This window comes from Mobula birostris, chromosome 32 (genome assembly GCF_030028105.1).
Source record: "Mobula birostris isolate sMobBir1 chromosome 32, sMobBir1.hap1, whole genome shotgun sequence".
NCBI lineage: Eukaryota > Metazoa > Chordata > Chondrichthyes > Myliobatiformes > Myliobatidae > Mobula > Mobula birostris.
The window spans coordinates 259,924-272,978 of record NC_092401.1 but is presented as its reverse complement, the minus strand read 5'-3'; the positions used below and the strand labels follow the sequence as shown (position 1 = coordinate 272,978).

At 41.3% G+C, this 13,055-nt stretch overlaps 1 protein-coding gene across 1 annotated transcript in view; it reads left to right on the top strand.

Annotated features, from left to right (window-relative positions):
* Positions 1–13,055, top strand: part of LOC140191280 (complement C3-like) — a 215,486-nt gene that overhangs the window by 77,769 nt on the left and 124,662 nt on the right. The window contains exons 15-16 of the mRNA XM_072248549.1: positions 2,706–2,835; positions 9,155–9,226. Coding sequence (XP_072104650.1) covers positions 2,706–2,835; positions 9,155–9,226 — 202 coding nt within the window. The remainder of the gene's footprint in view (positions 1–2,705; positions 2,836–9,154; positions 9,227–13,055) is intronic.

Here is a 13,055-nt window from a genome sequence, read left to right as displayed (position 1 = left end):
CATATCCCCTTTGCCAATCACCTGTCCAGCTCTTGGCTCCATCCCTCCCCCTCTTGTCTTCTCCTATCATTTTGGATCTCCCCCTTCCCCTCCCACTTTCAAATCTCTTACTAACTCTTCCTTCAGTTAGTCCTGACGAAGGATCTCGGCCTGAAACGTCCACTGTACCCCTTCCTAGAGATGCTGCCTGGCCTGCTGCGTTCACCAGCAACTTTGATGTGTGTTGCTTGAATTTCCAGCATCTGCAGAATTCCTGTTGTTTATGTACAAAATATTCACTTTCCCTTTCATAAAGCCATTTTATTCCAAATAAACATACTTTCACAATAACAGTCCATAACTAACTTCACAGTTCTGAAGATTCATTCTTTTGGGTGGCACTCTGTTTCTTTCCGGATGGTGCCTCTGGACCTGTGGAGTGGCATCAGGCTTGGTTGGTGTCTTGTCTAAGACAACATTCTCAGTTTCCAGTCTCAGGTTGCTTTCAGTACATCATTACTGAGATACAAGTCCAGAGACTGTAACATGGTCATCATGTTGGATGTGGTCAACTCGGGTGTGTTCTTTGGTTGAGCATCCAGTATCTGGTCCACATGATGTCTCCATGTTCGATCTCCAACATCCACTGTGTACATCAGTGGTCCAGTTCTTGTAGCTATCCTACCGGGTGTCCACTTGTCTTTGCGATAATCACACACTGGGATGTCTTGTCAATATCGAAGCTCCATGCTGATTTACTTGGCAACTAGTTGAACTGTTTATTCTGCACTCCTCACCGTAGATCTGGTTTCAGAAGTTCTGTGCAAGATCGCTGTTCATGAACAACATTGCAGGTGTTTGACTTGTCATCGTGTGAACAGAGTTCCACCACACAAAAAAGAAGTTGTCCAGCTTGTGCTGTGTAGGAATGTCCTCCTTGTCCATAGCTTTAATGGACTTCTCAAAGGTTTGGAAAAACCTTTCAACTAACCCATTCACTGCTAGGTGGCGAGGAGCTGACTTGAAATGTCTGATACCATTTTTCTTTATGAACAGTCAGAGTTCTTCTGATGTTGTCACTCGCAATTTGTTCAGGTAAGCCATTTCTGGCAAAGATAGTTCTCAGAGCAGAGACAGTCTTTGCTGATGTGGTTGACTTCATTGGTATGACCTTCGATCACTTCAAAGGAGCATCCACAGCAATCAGAAACATGGAGTGAATGGCCCAGCAAAGTCAATATGCACTCTCTGCCATAGTGAAGATGGCCACTCCCATGGGTGTAACGGTGCCTGTGGGGATGCATTTTGAACTTTTTGGCATCCCTAACAGCTTTTGTCCAAGTCTTTGATCTGTTTATCTATTCCCTTCTCAAACACCTTCTCACTAGCACTAAGCAGCTGTGACAGCCTTTGGTTAGTGCTAACATTTGGGCTGCTGTTCCTTGTTGATGTCACACTGAGAGCTTTGACTGAGTGCCAGTCTAGTTGGATTTTCCTCAACCATTCACATCTGAAAAGTGCTAGCCCTCCACTTTTCAATACATAATGGTCTAACTGCTGTGTTTGGTCTCCATACATCACATTTGCCTTCAGTTTGCCTTTGGGAGACATTTTTTCACCCATGGAAGTCTTTAGCATCACTGCAGCCTTCTCTAATGATATCTTAGAGAACAATCTGTTGTAGTCAGCCTCTGGAATGATAGACAAAGCTGACCCTGTATCCAGCTCCATTTTCAGTTCTACACCAGGCACATCTATCATGATGCAGATGAGTTTGTGATCTGCTTCAGTAATGCTAGGCAGTTCTAGGCATGACAGTTCACTTTTGTCAGACTTTATGTTGACTGACTGTGTTTTACATTTGGTAACTTTATGCATTTCCTTAGTTTTGTGCATGAGACTTTTCACTCAGTTGTGCTTTTTGTCTGCATGGCATATTCTCTCTATGTGACCTTGCCTGTGACATTTTCTGCAGACTTTTTCTTTAAATCAACATTTGCATCAGAGGAGGATGTGCCACATCGATAACAACTTCAACTTCTTGCACTATTCTGGGACATTTTGTGCATTTCACATTCTAATCTCTTTTTCTGTAGTTCTCTAATGATATTGCAATGGTCAGTGCCCGTGCTAAGATTAGGTGTCTTTCGTCCAGTAGCCTCATTTGAGTGCTTTGACTATGCCTGCCACATACAAACCTATCCCTTAATGCAACAGGAAATCCATCTCTAAAGTCACAGTACTGGAAAGGTTTACGCAGTTATGCAAGGTATTCAGAAATGTTTTAATCTTTTGGCTGGTTCCTTTTGTAAAATCTAAATCTCTCACCTATTGCCAGCGGTTTAGGGCTCAAGTGACTTTGTAAAATTTTAACAATTTTGTCAAACATTTTGCTTGCTGATTTTTCAGGGGTTACTAAGTTGCGTAAGACACTGTACATCCTTGCACCTATTAAGCTAAGAAGTGCAGGGGCTTTCTTTACCTCCTCCACGTTGTTCGTGGTACAATACAGTTCCACCTTCTTGAGGTATATAGGGAAAGGCTGAGGGAGAGAAATGCATAAACAGCTTTGCATGTGCAGACAACAGATCAATAAGTAGTGCTAAGGGGGGTATGTCATTACTCTAAAAGAAACAGATCATGCATATCTACTAACTGAATTTAGTTTACTTCATTGTGTTTCCCACTTCATTAGTGTGCTTTTGTGTATGTTTATTTTATTACAGGTCTGGAATGTGGTGGAGAAGAATGATATTGGTTGCACTCCTGGAAGTGGTAAAGATTTCCTCGGTGTTTTCTCAGATGCAGGATTAGCCTTTGTAGCGAGCACTAACGTCAAGACTAAAACAAGAACAGGTGCTGGTTTCTGGAACTCATTTTTAAATTAATGTTTTATTTAAGTGAATGTTGTGTTAATGCTGATTTTATGTTTATGATAGGTACTTCTTTAGAGATCATGCAGGTAAAGATATAAGATAATAGCCTGTAATTGTTACCCATGATGACTCCTAATTATCCACCTTTAGGTCCCATTTCTGATTCAGCAACTGCCCCTTAGTAATGTAAGTGAAAATATTCCTAGTCCCCATAGATATTGATAATAGCAGTTTTCTCTTGCCACACTCTTTATATATCTATAAATTGTCAAATGTATTTAGAAAAATCATAGAAACATAGAAAACCTACAGCATAAAACAGGCCCTTCGGCCCACAAAGTTTGTCCAATGTTCAGCACTACATGAGTAGGAGATTGGATCTGTCAATTCAGTTGTTTTGCAATTGTCATTGATCACTTTCATATGTTGTTTTCCATCAATTGAATCAATCAATTTCCCAGACAAATCCCTGATAATGAGTGTCTGCAACCATGATGTCATATTATCTTAGATCATATGTCCATATGGATGGCCACCAATATCGCCTTTTGTTAGTGTTATAATATCGTTCGATTCTGGCACTGTCTCAGCCCACCAGCTGCTGAAACTTTTAGTTCTGTCTTTGTTACATTAAGACTTCCCTATTTGAATGGACTCCTGATTGGTCTCCCTTGTTTTCCTTCCCTTCAACCTGTGCTCTGTTGTTCATGTCCTTCAAACTAAGCCTTATGCTAACCTAAGCTAGCTCTTGATTAAATAACACATACTAATTCAGGAGAGTCTGCAAATGTTGGAAATTGCAGACAAAATGCTGGAGGAACTCAAAGAGTCAGGAGGCATCTGTGGAGGGGAATAAAAAGTTGATGTTTCAGCCTGAGATCCTTCATCAGAAGAGTGCGGAAAAAAAATAAGAAGGTAGAGCTCAGGGATTGTCCAGAAGGTGTACAAGCTGATAGCTGATAGATGGAAACAAGTAAGCAGGAAGGTTAGTGCACGGGGGAGCAATATGAACTAAGAAGTTGGGAGATGATAGATAGAAGAGCTAAGGGGCTGAAGAAGGAGGAATCTGATTGGAGAGGACAGTAAACCATGGAAGAAATGAAAGGAGGAGGTACAGATGAAGTGAAGAATATGCGAGAGGAACCAGAATGGAAGATGGAAAAAGAGAGAAGGGGAATGGGAGAGAAATTGTGGGGTTAGAGAAATCGATGTTTATGCCATCAGATTGGAGGCTGCCCAGGCAGAATATGATGTGCTGCTAATGTGAAAATTCTCGTTCTTGTTTCCTTATTCTTCAATGCCTCATCCTTCCTTTATCTCATAGCTCTCCCATCTTTACTTTCCACTAAAACATTTTGGTTCAGTTCTGGTCTCTAGAGCAGCCCTGCTTTGAACTGCTTCCCCACTGCTGGCTGCACTCTCTGCTGTCATGATGTTGCATTCTACAGATTCCCCCCTTAAGGTGATTCTTCAAACCAACCTTGGCCAAGTATTTAGTCATGTATCTGCAATATTATTGCTGTTTTGGGCCTTATAAATGCAGATTGTTGATACTATTAATGTCATTAAAGAAATGCTCACCAAACAGTTTTAAAATCAAATAAATGTAAAAACATTTTTCAAAAGCATATGACACATCATGCCCTCTTTGGCTACCAGTGAAGCTTTATCTATGCCATTCATACAATTGATTTGTTATTGGTATCTGTACTGAGAAATAGTGAAAAACTTCTGTTTGCATGCAATTGAAGCATATCATTCCATACACTAGTACTTTGAGACAGTAAAAAGGGAAACCATAATGCAGAATATGGTGCTATAGATACAGAGATAGTGCAATGCAGGTGAACAGACAAAGAACAAGGGCTATGATGAGGTGGACTTAGTGTGCGAGCGGTCCATTCAAGATTTGGATAATGGGGTAAATATATTGAGAGGTCTGCAATCTCTCACCAATTAAACCATTTGCTTTTCACTTGTCCTGCTGAACTGAACCATTTCAGCTCTGCCCTCACTTTTCAGCTACCTAGCTGAAATTGATATCCTAATTGATCATAATAAGTCCTGTTCCAGATGAAGAATCCTGATGAAGTGTCCTGGCCCAAAACATTGATTCTTTATTCTTTTCCACAAATTATACCTAACCTGCTGAGTTTCTCAAAAGTGTGTGTGTGTTACTCTGCATTTCCAGCATGTGCAGAATCTCCTGTGTATATGATTATATTAAATTTACATGAGCTGCATAATTATCTCTTGAGTATCTATTTTTAAATGTCATAGGCTTGTGAATTCCATTCAGACATTGAAAGTATAGCTTATTTATCTAATTTGCTTTTGACAGATTTACAATTGTTAATTGAGCCCTTTGTTTATTTTGGCCAGCCTAACCATTAATGCAATGTATTATTCACTCACACTGAGCATTTGTTTCATAAATCCCTTTCCAAAGGCAGTGAAATGAAGTCATTAGATCAGTATGTAATCCATACTTCGTTTAGTTAAGACATAGATTTACCAGTTCAATTAGGGTGGCAACTTGTTGCAAACTGCTCTCTACAGATCCATATATTATCATAATCATTCTATTCTTTTAAATCTAGATTCAGTGACCTAAAAATAAGTAGTGACATTCTTTTATGTATAGTCTTCAGATTATTGCCTACTTATGCTGTTATACTTTATTCTGCATTCTGTCATGATTTTTACCTTGTCCTAACACCAGGTACTGATGTGAAAAAATGCTGTATATAGATGGCATTTGAACCAAAGTTTTTAACTATACCCTGGTACATGTTACAATAATAATCCAATTTACCGAAGTTCCATCATGCCCTTCTATTTCAGTCTGATTATTAATCCCCCCCCTCAAAAGTTCAATAAATTATTAATAATTTAAAACCATTACAGGGACATATAAATAGTTGCCTCAAAGCGGGCCTGATATAGTAATTGGCTTCCTTTCTTTCTCAATCATTATTAATTTCATGAAGCTGGTAAAGGGGTGTTTGGAATGATTTGGAATGGTGGTTATTACAAATTTGGCACCCAGAGGTAAATTAGGACATGAGTCAATTGTATAAACATAGAACATAGAACATAGAATAGTACAGCACAGTGCAGGCCCTTCGGCCCACAATGTTGTGCTGACCTTTAAACCCTGCCTCCCATATAAACCCCCACCTTAAGTTCCTCCATATACCTGTCTAGTAGTCTCTTAAACTTCACTAGTGTATCTGCCTCCACCACTGACTCAGGCAGTGCATTCCACACACCAACCACTCTCTGAGTAAAAAACCTTCCTCTAATATCCCCCTTGAACTTTCCACCCCTTACCTTAAAACCATGTCCTCTTGTATTGAGCAGTGGTGCCCTGGGGAGGAGGCGCTGGCTATCCACTCTATCTATTCCTCTTATTATCTTGTACACCTCTATCATGTCTCCTCTCATCCTCCTTCTCTCAAAAGAGTAAAGCCCTAGCTCCCTTAATCTCTGATCATAATCCATACTCTCTAAACCAGGCAGCATCTTGGTAAATCTCCTCTGTACCCTTACCGATGCTTCCACATCCTTCCTATAGTGAGGCGACCAGAACAGGACACAGTACTCCAAGTAAAAAGAGCTAATTTAAATACATTCTGATCCATCTAAAGGTACTGGGGAAAAAGAATCTAGTTCTACACCAATCTTTATTAATCCTCAATAGTGCATCAAGAACCTAAGTGTAGATTGTCCCTCAACCCTAGATTTTGATTTTATTCCTCAGGAATGGTGCATTTGGCCACTTAAGCTTTTTAAAAAAAAAATCATTTGATCATGACCAGTTTAGAGCATAAGACATAAGACATAGGAACAGAATTAGGCCATTTGGCCCATCGAGTCTGCTCCACCATTTAATCATGGCTGATCCTTTTTCCCCTCCTCAGACCCACTCCTTGGCCTTCTCCCCATAACCTTTGGTACTGTGTCCAATCAAGAACCTATCAATCTCTGCTTTAAATACACACAATGATGTGATCTCCATACCCAATTGTGGTAACAAATTCCACAAATTCATCACTTTCTGGTTAAAGAAATTTCTCCACATCTTTGCTTTAACTGGACGCTCCTCTATCCTGAGGTTGTGCCTTCTTGTCCTAGATCCTCCACCATGGGAAAAATCCTTTCCACATCTACTCGGTCTAAGTCTTTCAACATTCAAAAGATTGTAATGAGATCCCCCCTCATCCTTCCAAATTCCAGCAAGTACAGACTCAGAGCTATCAAATGTTCCTCATATGATAACCCTTTCATTCCTGGAGTCATCCTTGTGAACATCCTCTGAATCCTCTCCAATGCCAGCACATCTTTTCTTAGATGAGGAGCCCAAAACAGTTCACTATACTCAAGGTGAGGCCTCATCAATGCCTTATAATGTCTCAGCATCATACCTCTGCTCTTGTATTCTAGACCTCTTGAAATGAATGCTAACATTGCCTTTGCCTTCCTCAAGCCCGACTCAACCTATAAGTTAACCTTTAGGGTATTCTGCACAAGGACTCCCAAGTCCCTTTTTATCTCAGATTTTTGGATTTTCTCCCCATTTAGAAAATAGTTTGCACATTTATTTCATAGGCAATAAATACCCTGCGTATCTTTTCCAATGTTGTATTTCATTTGCCACTCTGTTGATCATTCTCCTAATCTGTCCAGGTCCTTCTGCAGCCTACCTCTTTTCTCAGCATTAGCTGCCCCTCCACGAATCTTTGTATCATCTGAAAACTTGGCAACAAAGCCATCTATTCCAGCAACTAAATCATTGATATACAGCATAAAAAGAACCAGTCCTTGCACTGACCCCAACGGAACACTACTAGTCACTGGCAGCCAACCAGAAAATAATTGTTTTATTCCCACTCTCTGCCTCCTACTAGTTAGCCAATGCTCTAAACACGTTAGTAACACTCCTGTAATACTGCAAGCTCTTAACCTGGTAAGCAGCCTCATGTGCAACACCTTGTTAAAGGTTTTCTGGAAATCCAAATATACAACATCCACTGCATTTTCTTTATCTATCCTACTTGTAATCTCCTCAAAGAATTCCAACAGGTTCGTCAGGGAAGATATTCCCTTAAGTAAACCAAGCTAACTTTGTCCTATCTTGTCCTGTGTCACCAAGTACTCCATTACCTCATCCTTAACCATTGACTCCAACATCTTCTCAACCACTGTGGTCAGGCTAGCTGATCTATAATTTCCTTTCTGCTGCCTTTCTCCTTTCTTAATGTGTGGAGTGACATTTTCAATTTTCCAGTCCTCTGGCACCATGCCAGAGTCCAATGATTTTTGGAAGATCATTACCAATGCCTTCACAATCTCTACCGCTACCTCTTTCAGAACCCTAGGCTGCAGTTCATCTGGCCTGGGTGGCATGCACCCTTAGGCCTTTCAGCTATTTGAGCACCTTTTCCCTGGTAATAGTAACTGCACTCACTTCTGTTCCCTCACACCCTTCAATATCTGGCACACTGCTCATGTCTTCCACAGAGAAGACTGATGCAAAATACTCATTTAGTTCAGCTGCCATCTCTTTGACCCCTGTTATTATTTCTCTGGCCTCATTTTCCAGTGGTCCATTATCAATTTTCATCTCTCTTTTATTTTCTGTATACTTGAAAAAGCTTTTACTATCCATTTTGATATTGCTTGCTAGTTTGCTTTCATAATTCATCTTTTCCCTTCTAATAATTCTTTTCATTGCTCTCTGTAGATTTTTAAAAGCTTCCCAATCCTCTGTCTTCCCATGAATTTTTGCTTTGCCTTCTCTTTTGCTTTTACATTAGCTTTTACTTCCCTTGTCAGCCATGGTTGTTCTATTTTGCCATTTGAGTTTTTTTTGTTTTTTGAATACATCTATCGTTTTTTCCACATTTTTCCTGGAAACTCACGCCATTGCTGCTCTGCTGTCATCCCTGCCAGCACTTCCTTCCAATTTGCGTTGGTTAACGCCTCTCTTATACTGTAATTTCCTTTGCTCCACTGAAATACTGCTATGTCAGACTTTACTTTCTCCCTATCAAATTTCAAATTGAACTCAATCATATTGTGATCACTGTCTCCTACAGGTTCTTTTCCCTGCAGCTCCCTAATTTATTTCCAGTTAAGATGGTTGAACAGTTCTCCCAAAAACAAACATATGTAAAAATGGGTATATTTAGTGTGTGCATTTGCGTTTGTAAAATTGAATTTTATTTAATAATAATGGATTCATAGGGATGCAAATAACAGTCACATAATGCAAATGTTTCAAACATTTATTGCAGGGCTGAAATGTCAACAGCCAAACACACGCAGGCGTCGTTCAACAACTCTGGGGACGGTCAAGTCAATGAAATGTATGTATTTCCAATTTAACAAACGGTTCATCGACATAAATCATATTTGTAGAGATTGTTTACATGGCAGCTTTTTTCAAATGGTGGTAATTCAATTAAAATGTAATGCAACAGAAGTGAGTTTAAAAGTAATAATTAACACTTAAAGGAGAAAAATGTGCTAAACTTTGATATTAGTTGTGTATTGTGAGATGTATCATCCTGAGCCTGTTCTTACATCCAATCTTATCATCTCTTCATTCAGTCAAGGCTGGTCCTGCTGTTCATTGGCTGTTTTAGGATGAGTACTTATATGGTATGACTGAAATATACCATTAAAAGGAAGGTATAACATACTTGAAAAATATATTGGGATGTTTTTAACAATTGGGTCTGCTGTGTCATACCTCAAATAAATGAAGGACTGAGTACTGCTATTGAGATCCAGTTCAACTTGATAAGTTCAGGCATAGGCTGATAAGTGACAAGTAAAATGACATCACCAAAGTGGTAAACAATAACTGTTTCCGAAAAAAAGGGAGAGATCTAACCTCAAACAACAGGAATTCTGCAGATGCTGGAAATTCAAGCAACACACATCAAAGTTGCTGGTGAAGGTCTGAAAGCTCTACGCTTCTTTTTGGATTCCAGACCTAATCAGTTCCCCTCTACCACCACTCTGCTCCGTCTAGCGGAATTAGTCCTTACTCTTAATAGTTTCTCCTTTGGCTCCGCCCACTTCCTCCAAACTAAAGGTGTAGCTATGGGCACCTGTATGGGTCCTAGCTATGCCTGCCTTTTTGTTGGCTTTGTGGAACAATTTATGTTCCGTGCCTATTCTGGTATCTGTCCCCCACTTTTCCTTCGCTACATCGACGACTGCATTGGCACTGCTTCCTGCTCGCATGCAGAACTCGTTGACTTTATTAACTTTGACTCCAACTTTCACCTCTGCCCTCAAGTTTACCTGGTTCATTTCTGATACCTCCCTCCGCTTTCTAGATCTTTCTGTCTCTGTCTCTGGAGACAGCTTATCCACTGATGTCTACTATAAACCTACTGACTCTCACAGCTATCTGGACTATTCCTCTTCTCACCGTCTCTTGCAAAAACGCCATCCCCTTCTTGCAATTCCTCCGTCTCCGCCGCATCTGCTCTCAGGATGAGGCTTTTCATTCTAGGACGAGGGAGATGTCTTCCTTTTTTAAAGAAAAGGGCTTCCCTTCCTCCACTATCAACTCTGCTCTTAAACGCATCCCCCCCATTTCACGTACATCTGCTCTCACTCCATCCTCCCGCCACCCCACTAGGAATAGGGTTCCCCTGGTCCTCACCTACCACCCCACCAGCCTCCGGGTCCAACATATTATTCTCTGTAACTTCCGCCACCTCCAACGGGATCCCACCACTAAGCACATCTTTCCCTCCCCCCTCCTCTGCATTCCACAGGGATCGCTCCCTACGCAACTCCCTTGTCCATTCGTCCCCCCCATCCCTCCCCACTGATCTCCCTCCTGGCACTTATCCGTGTAAGCGGAACAAGTGCTACACATGCCCTTACACTTCCTCCCTCACCACCATTCAGGGCCCCAAACAGTCCTTCCAGGTGAGGCAACACTTCACCTGTGAGTCGACTGGGGTGATATACTGCATCCGGTGCTCCCGATGTGGCCTTTTATATATTGGCGAGACCTGACGCAGACTGGGAGACCGCTTTGTTGAACATCTACGCTCTGTCCGCCAGAGAAAGCAAGATCTCCCAGTGGCCACACATTTTAATTCCACATCCCATTTCCATTCTGACATGTCTATCCACGGCCTCCTCTACTGTAAAGATGAAGCCACACTCAGGTTGGAGGAACAACACCTTATATTCCGTCTGGGTAGCCTCCAACCTGATGGCATGAACATCGACTTCTCTAACTTCCGCTAATGCCCCACCTCCCCCTCGTACCCCATCTGTTACTTATTTTTATGCACACATTCTTTCTCTCACTCTCCTTTTTCTCCCTCTGTCCCTCTGAATATACCTCTTGCCCATCCTCTGGGTCCCCCCCCCTTCTTGTCTTTCTTCCCGGACCTCCTGTCCCATGATCCTCTCGTATCCCCTTTTGCCTATCACCTGTCCAGCTCTTGGCTCTATCCCTCCCCCTCCTGTCTTCTCTATCATTTTGGATCTGCCCCTCCCCCTCCAACTTTCAAATCCCTTTCTCACTCTTCCTTCAGTTAGTCCTGACGAAGGGTCTCGGCCTGAAACGTCGACTGCACCTCTTCCTACAGATGCTGCCTGGCCTGCTGCGTTTACCAGCAACTTTGATGTGTGTTGGTTCAGAGATCTAACCTACCTATTTTATCTAACGAAAAACTGTGACATTTTTGAAATTGTATTGAGGGAGGATGGGCAGAGCAGTGGGAGTGTCTGATTAGGCACAGGCTAAGTTGCCAATGTATCAAATTTCCTAAAAGAATGGCAGTTAGAGATAAGCATAACAAAGTTGAGATGGAGAAGTAAACTAATAAATCTGTGGTGAGGAAGGCAAATGCAATGTTAGCATTCATTTTAAGAGGACTAGAATATAAAAGCAAAGTTGTAATATTAAGGATTTATGAAGCATTACTGAGGTCTCACTTGAAGAATTGTGAGCAGTTTTGGGCCCCCTATCTTAAAAAGGATAAAACCATGAGATATAGGAGCAGTATGAGGCCAGTTGGCACGTCAAGTCTGTTCCGCCATTTCATCATGGCTGATCCATTTTTGCCCTCAGCCTCAATGTCCTGCCTTCCCCCCCACCCACTCCCATATCCCTTCATGTCCTGAAGAGATGTGCTGAAACTGGAGAGGGTTCAAAGGAGGTTCACAAAAATGATTCCAGGATTGAATGGCTTGTCATGTGAAGAGCGTTTTATTGATCAGGGCCTGTACTCACTAGAATTCAGAAGAATGAGAGGTGCCCTCATTAAAAGCTATCAAATGGTGAAAGGCTTTGATGGCATGAGTGTGGAGTGGATGTTTCCTATGGTAGGAGAGTCTCAGACCAGAGGACAAAGCCTCAGAATAGAGGGATGTCCTTTTAAAACAGAGATGAGGAATTTCTATAGCCAGAGAGTGGTGAATCTGTGGAATTCTTTGCCACAGGCAGCTGCAGAGGCCAAGTCTTTATGTATATTTAAGACAGAGTTTGATAGATTCTTGATTGGTCAGGGTTTGAAGGGATGTGGGGAGAAGGTAGAAGTTTGGGCCTGAGAGGGAAACTGGATCAACCGTGATGAAATAGCGGAACAGACTCAATGGGCCAAATATCTGCTCCTATGTCTTATGGCTTTATGGTCATTCACAAAGAAAAGATATAGAGCGAGACCTAAAGTTGCTCAGAGAGAGAGAGAGAGAGAGAGAGAGAGAGTGAGAGAGAGGGAGAGAGAGAGATAGAGAGAGTTTATCAAGGGAGAAAAAAAAGTGGGTGAGTGCATGTTCAGGGTTGTCCCCATGAATGGAACAGAGGTGTCCTGCAAAAAGATTACTCAAGGTTTGTTCCAGCATGAATAAATACCCTGGTTATAAGTTAGGTCAAAAATTGGGTATTATTTTGTTCTTTATACATACCGTGGTTTACTCATAAAGAAACATATTCTGGAAGAACAAAACTAAAACTTTTATTTAACAGCAAACAGCAAACAGCAATGACGTTTACACCGCCATGCTTCCAGATCATTCTGGATCTTTCTGAGATTTCTGCGCATACTCAGAACTCTGTCCAATCACGTTCTTACACTTGACACGTGATATCACCACGTCTTCTTTTCCTTAAAAAGAAAAACAATTAACAACATTAACCATAACAAATTCATAATT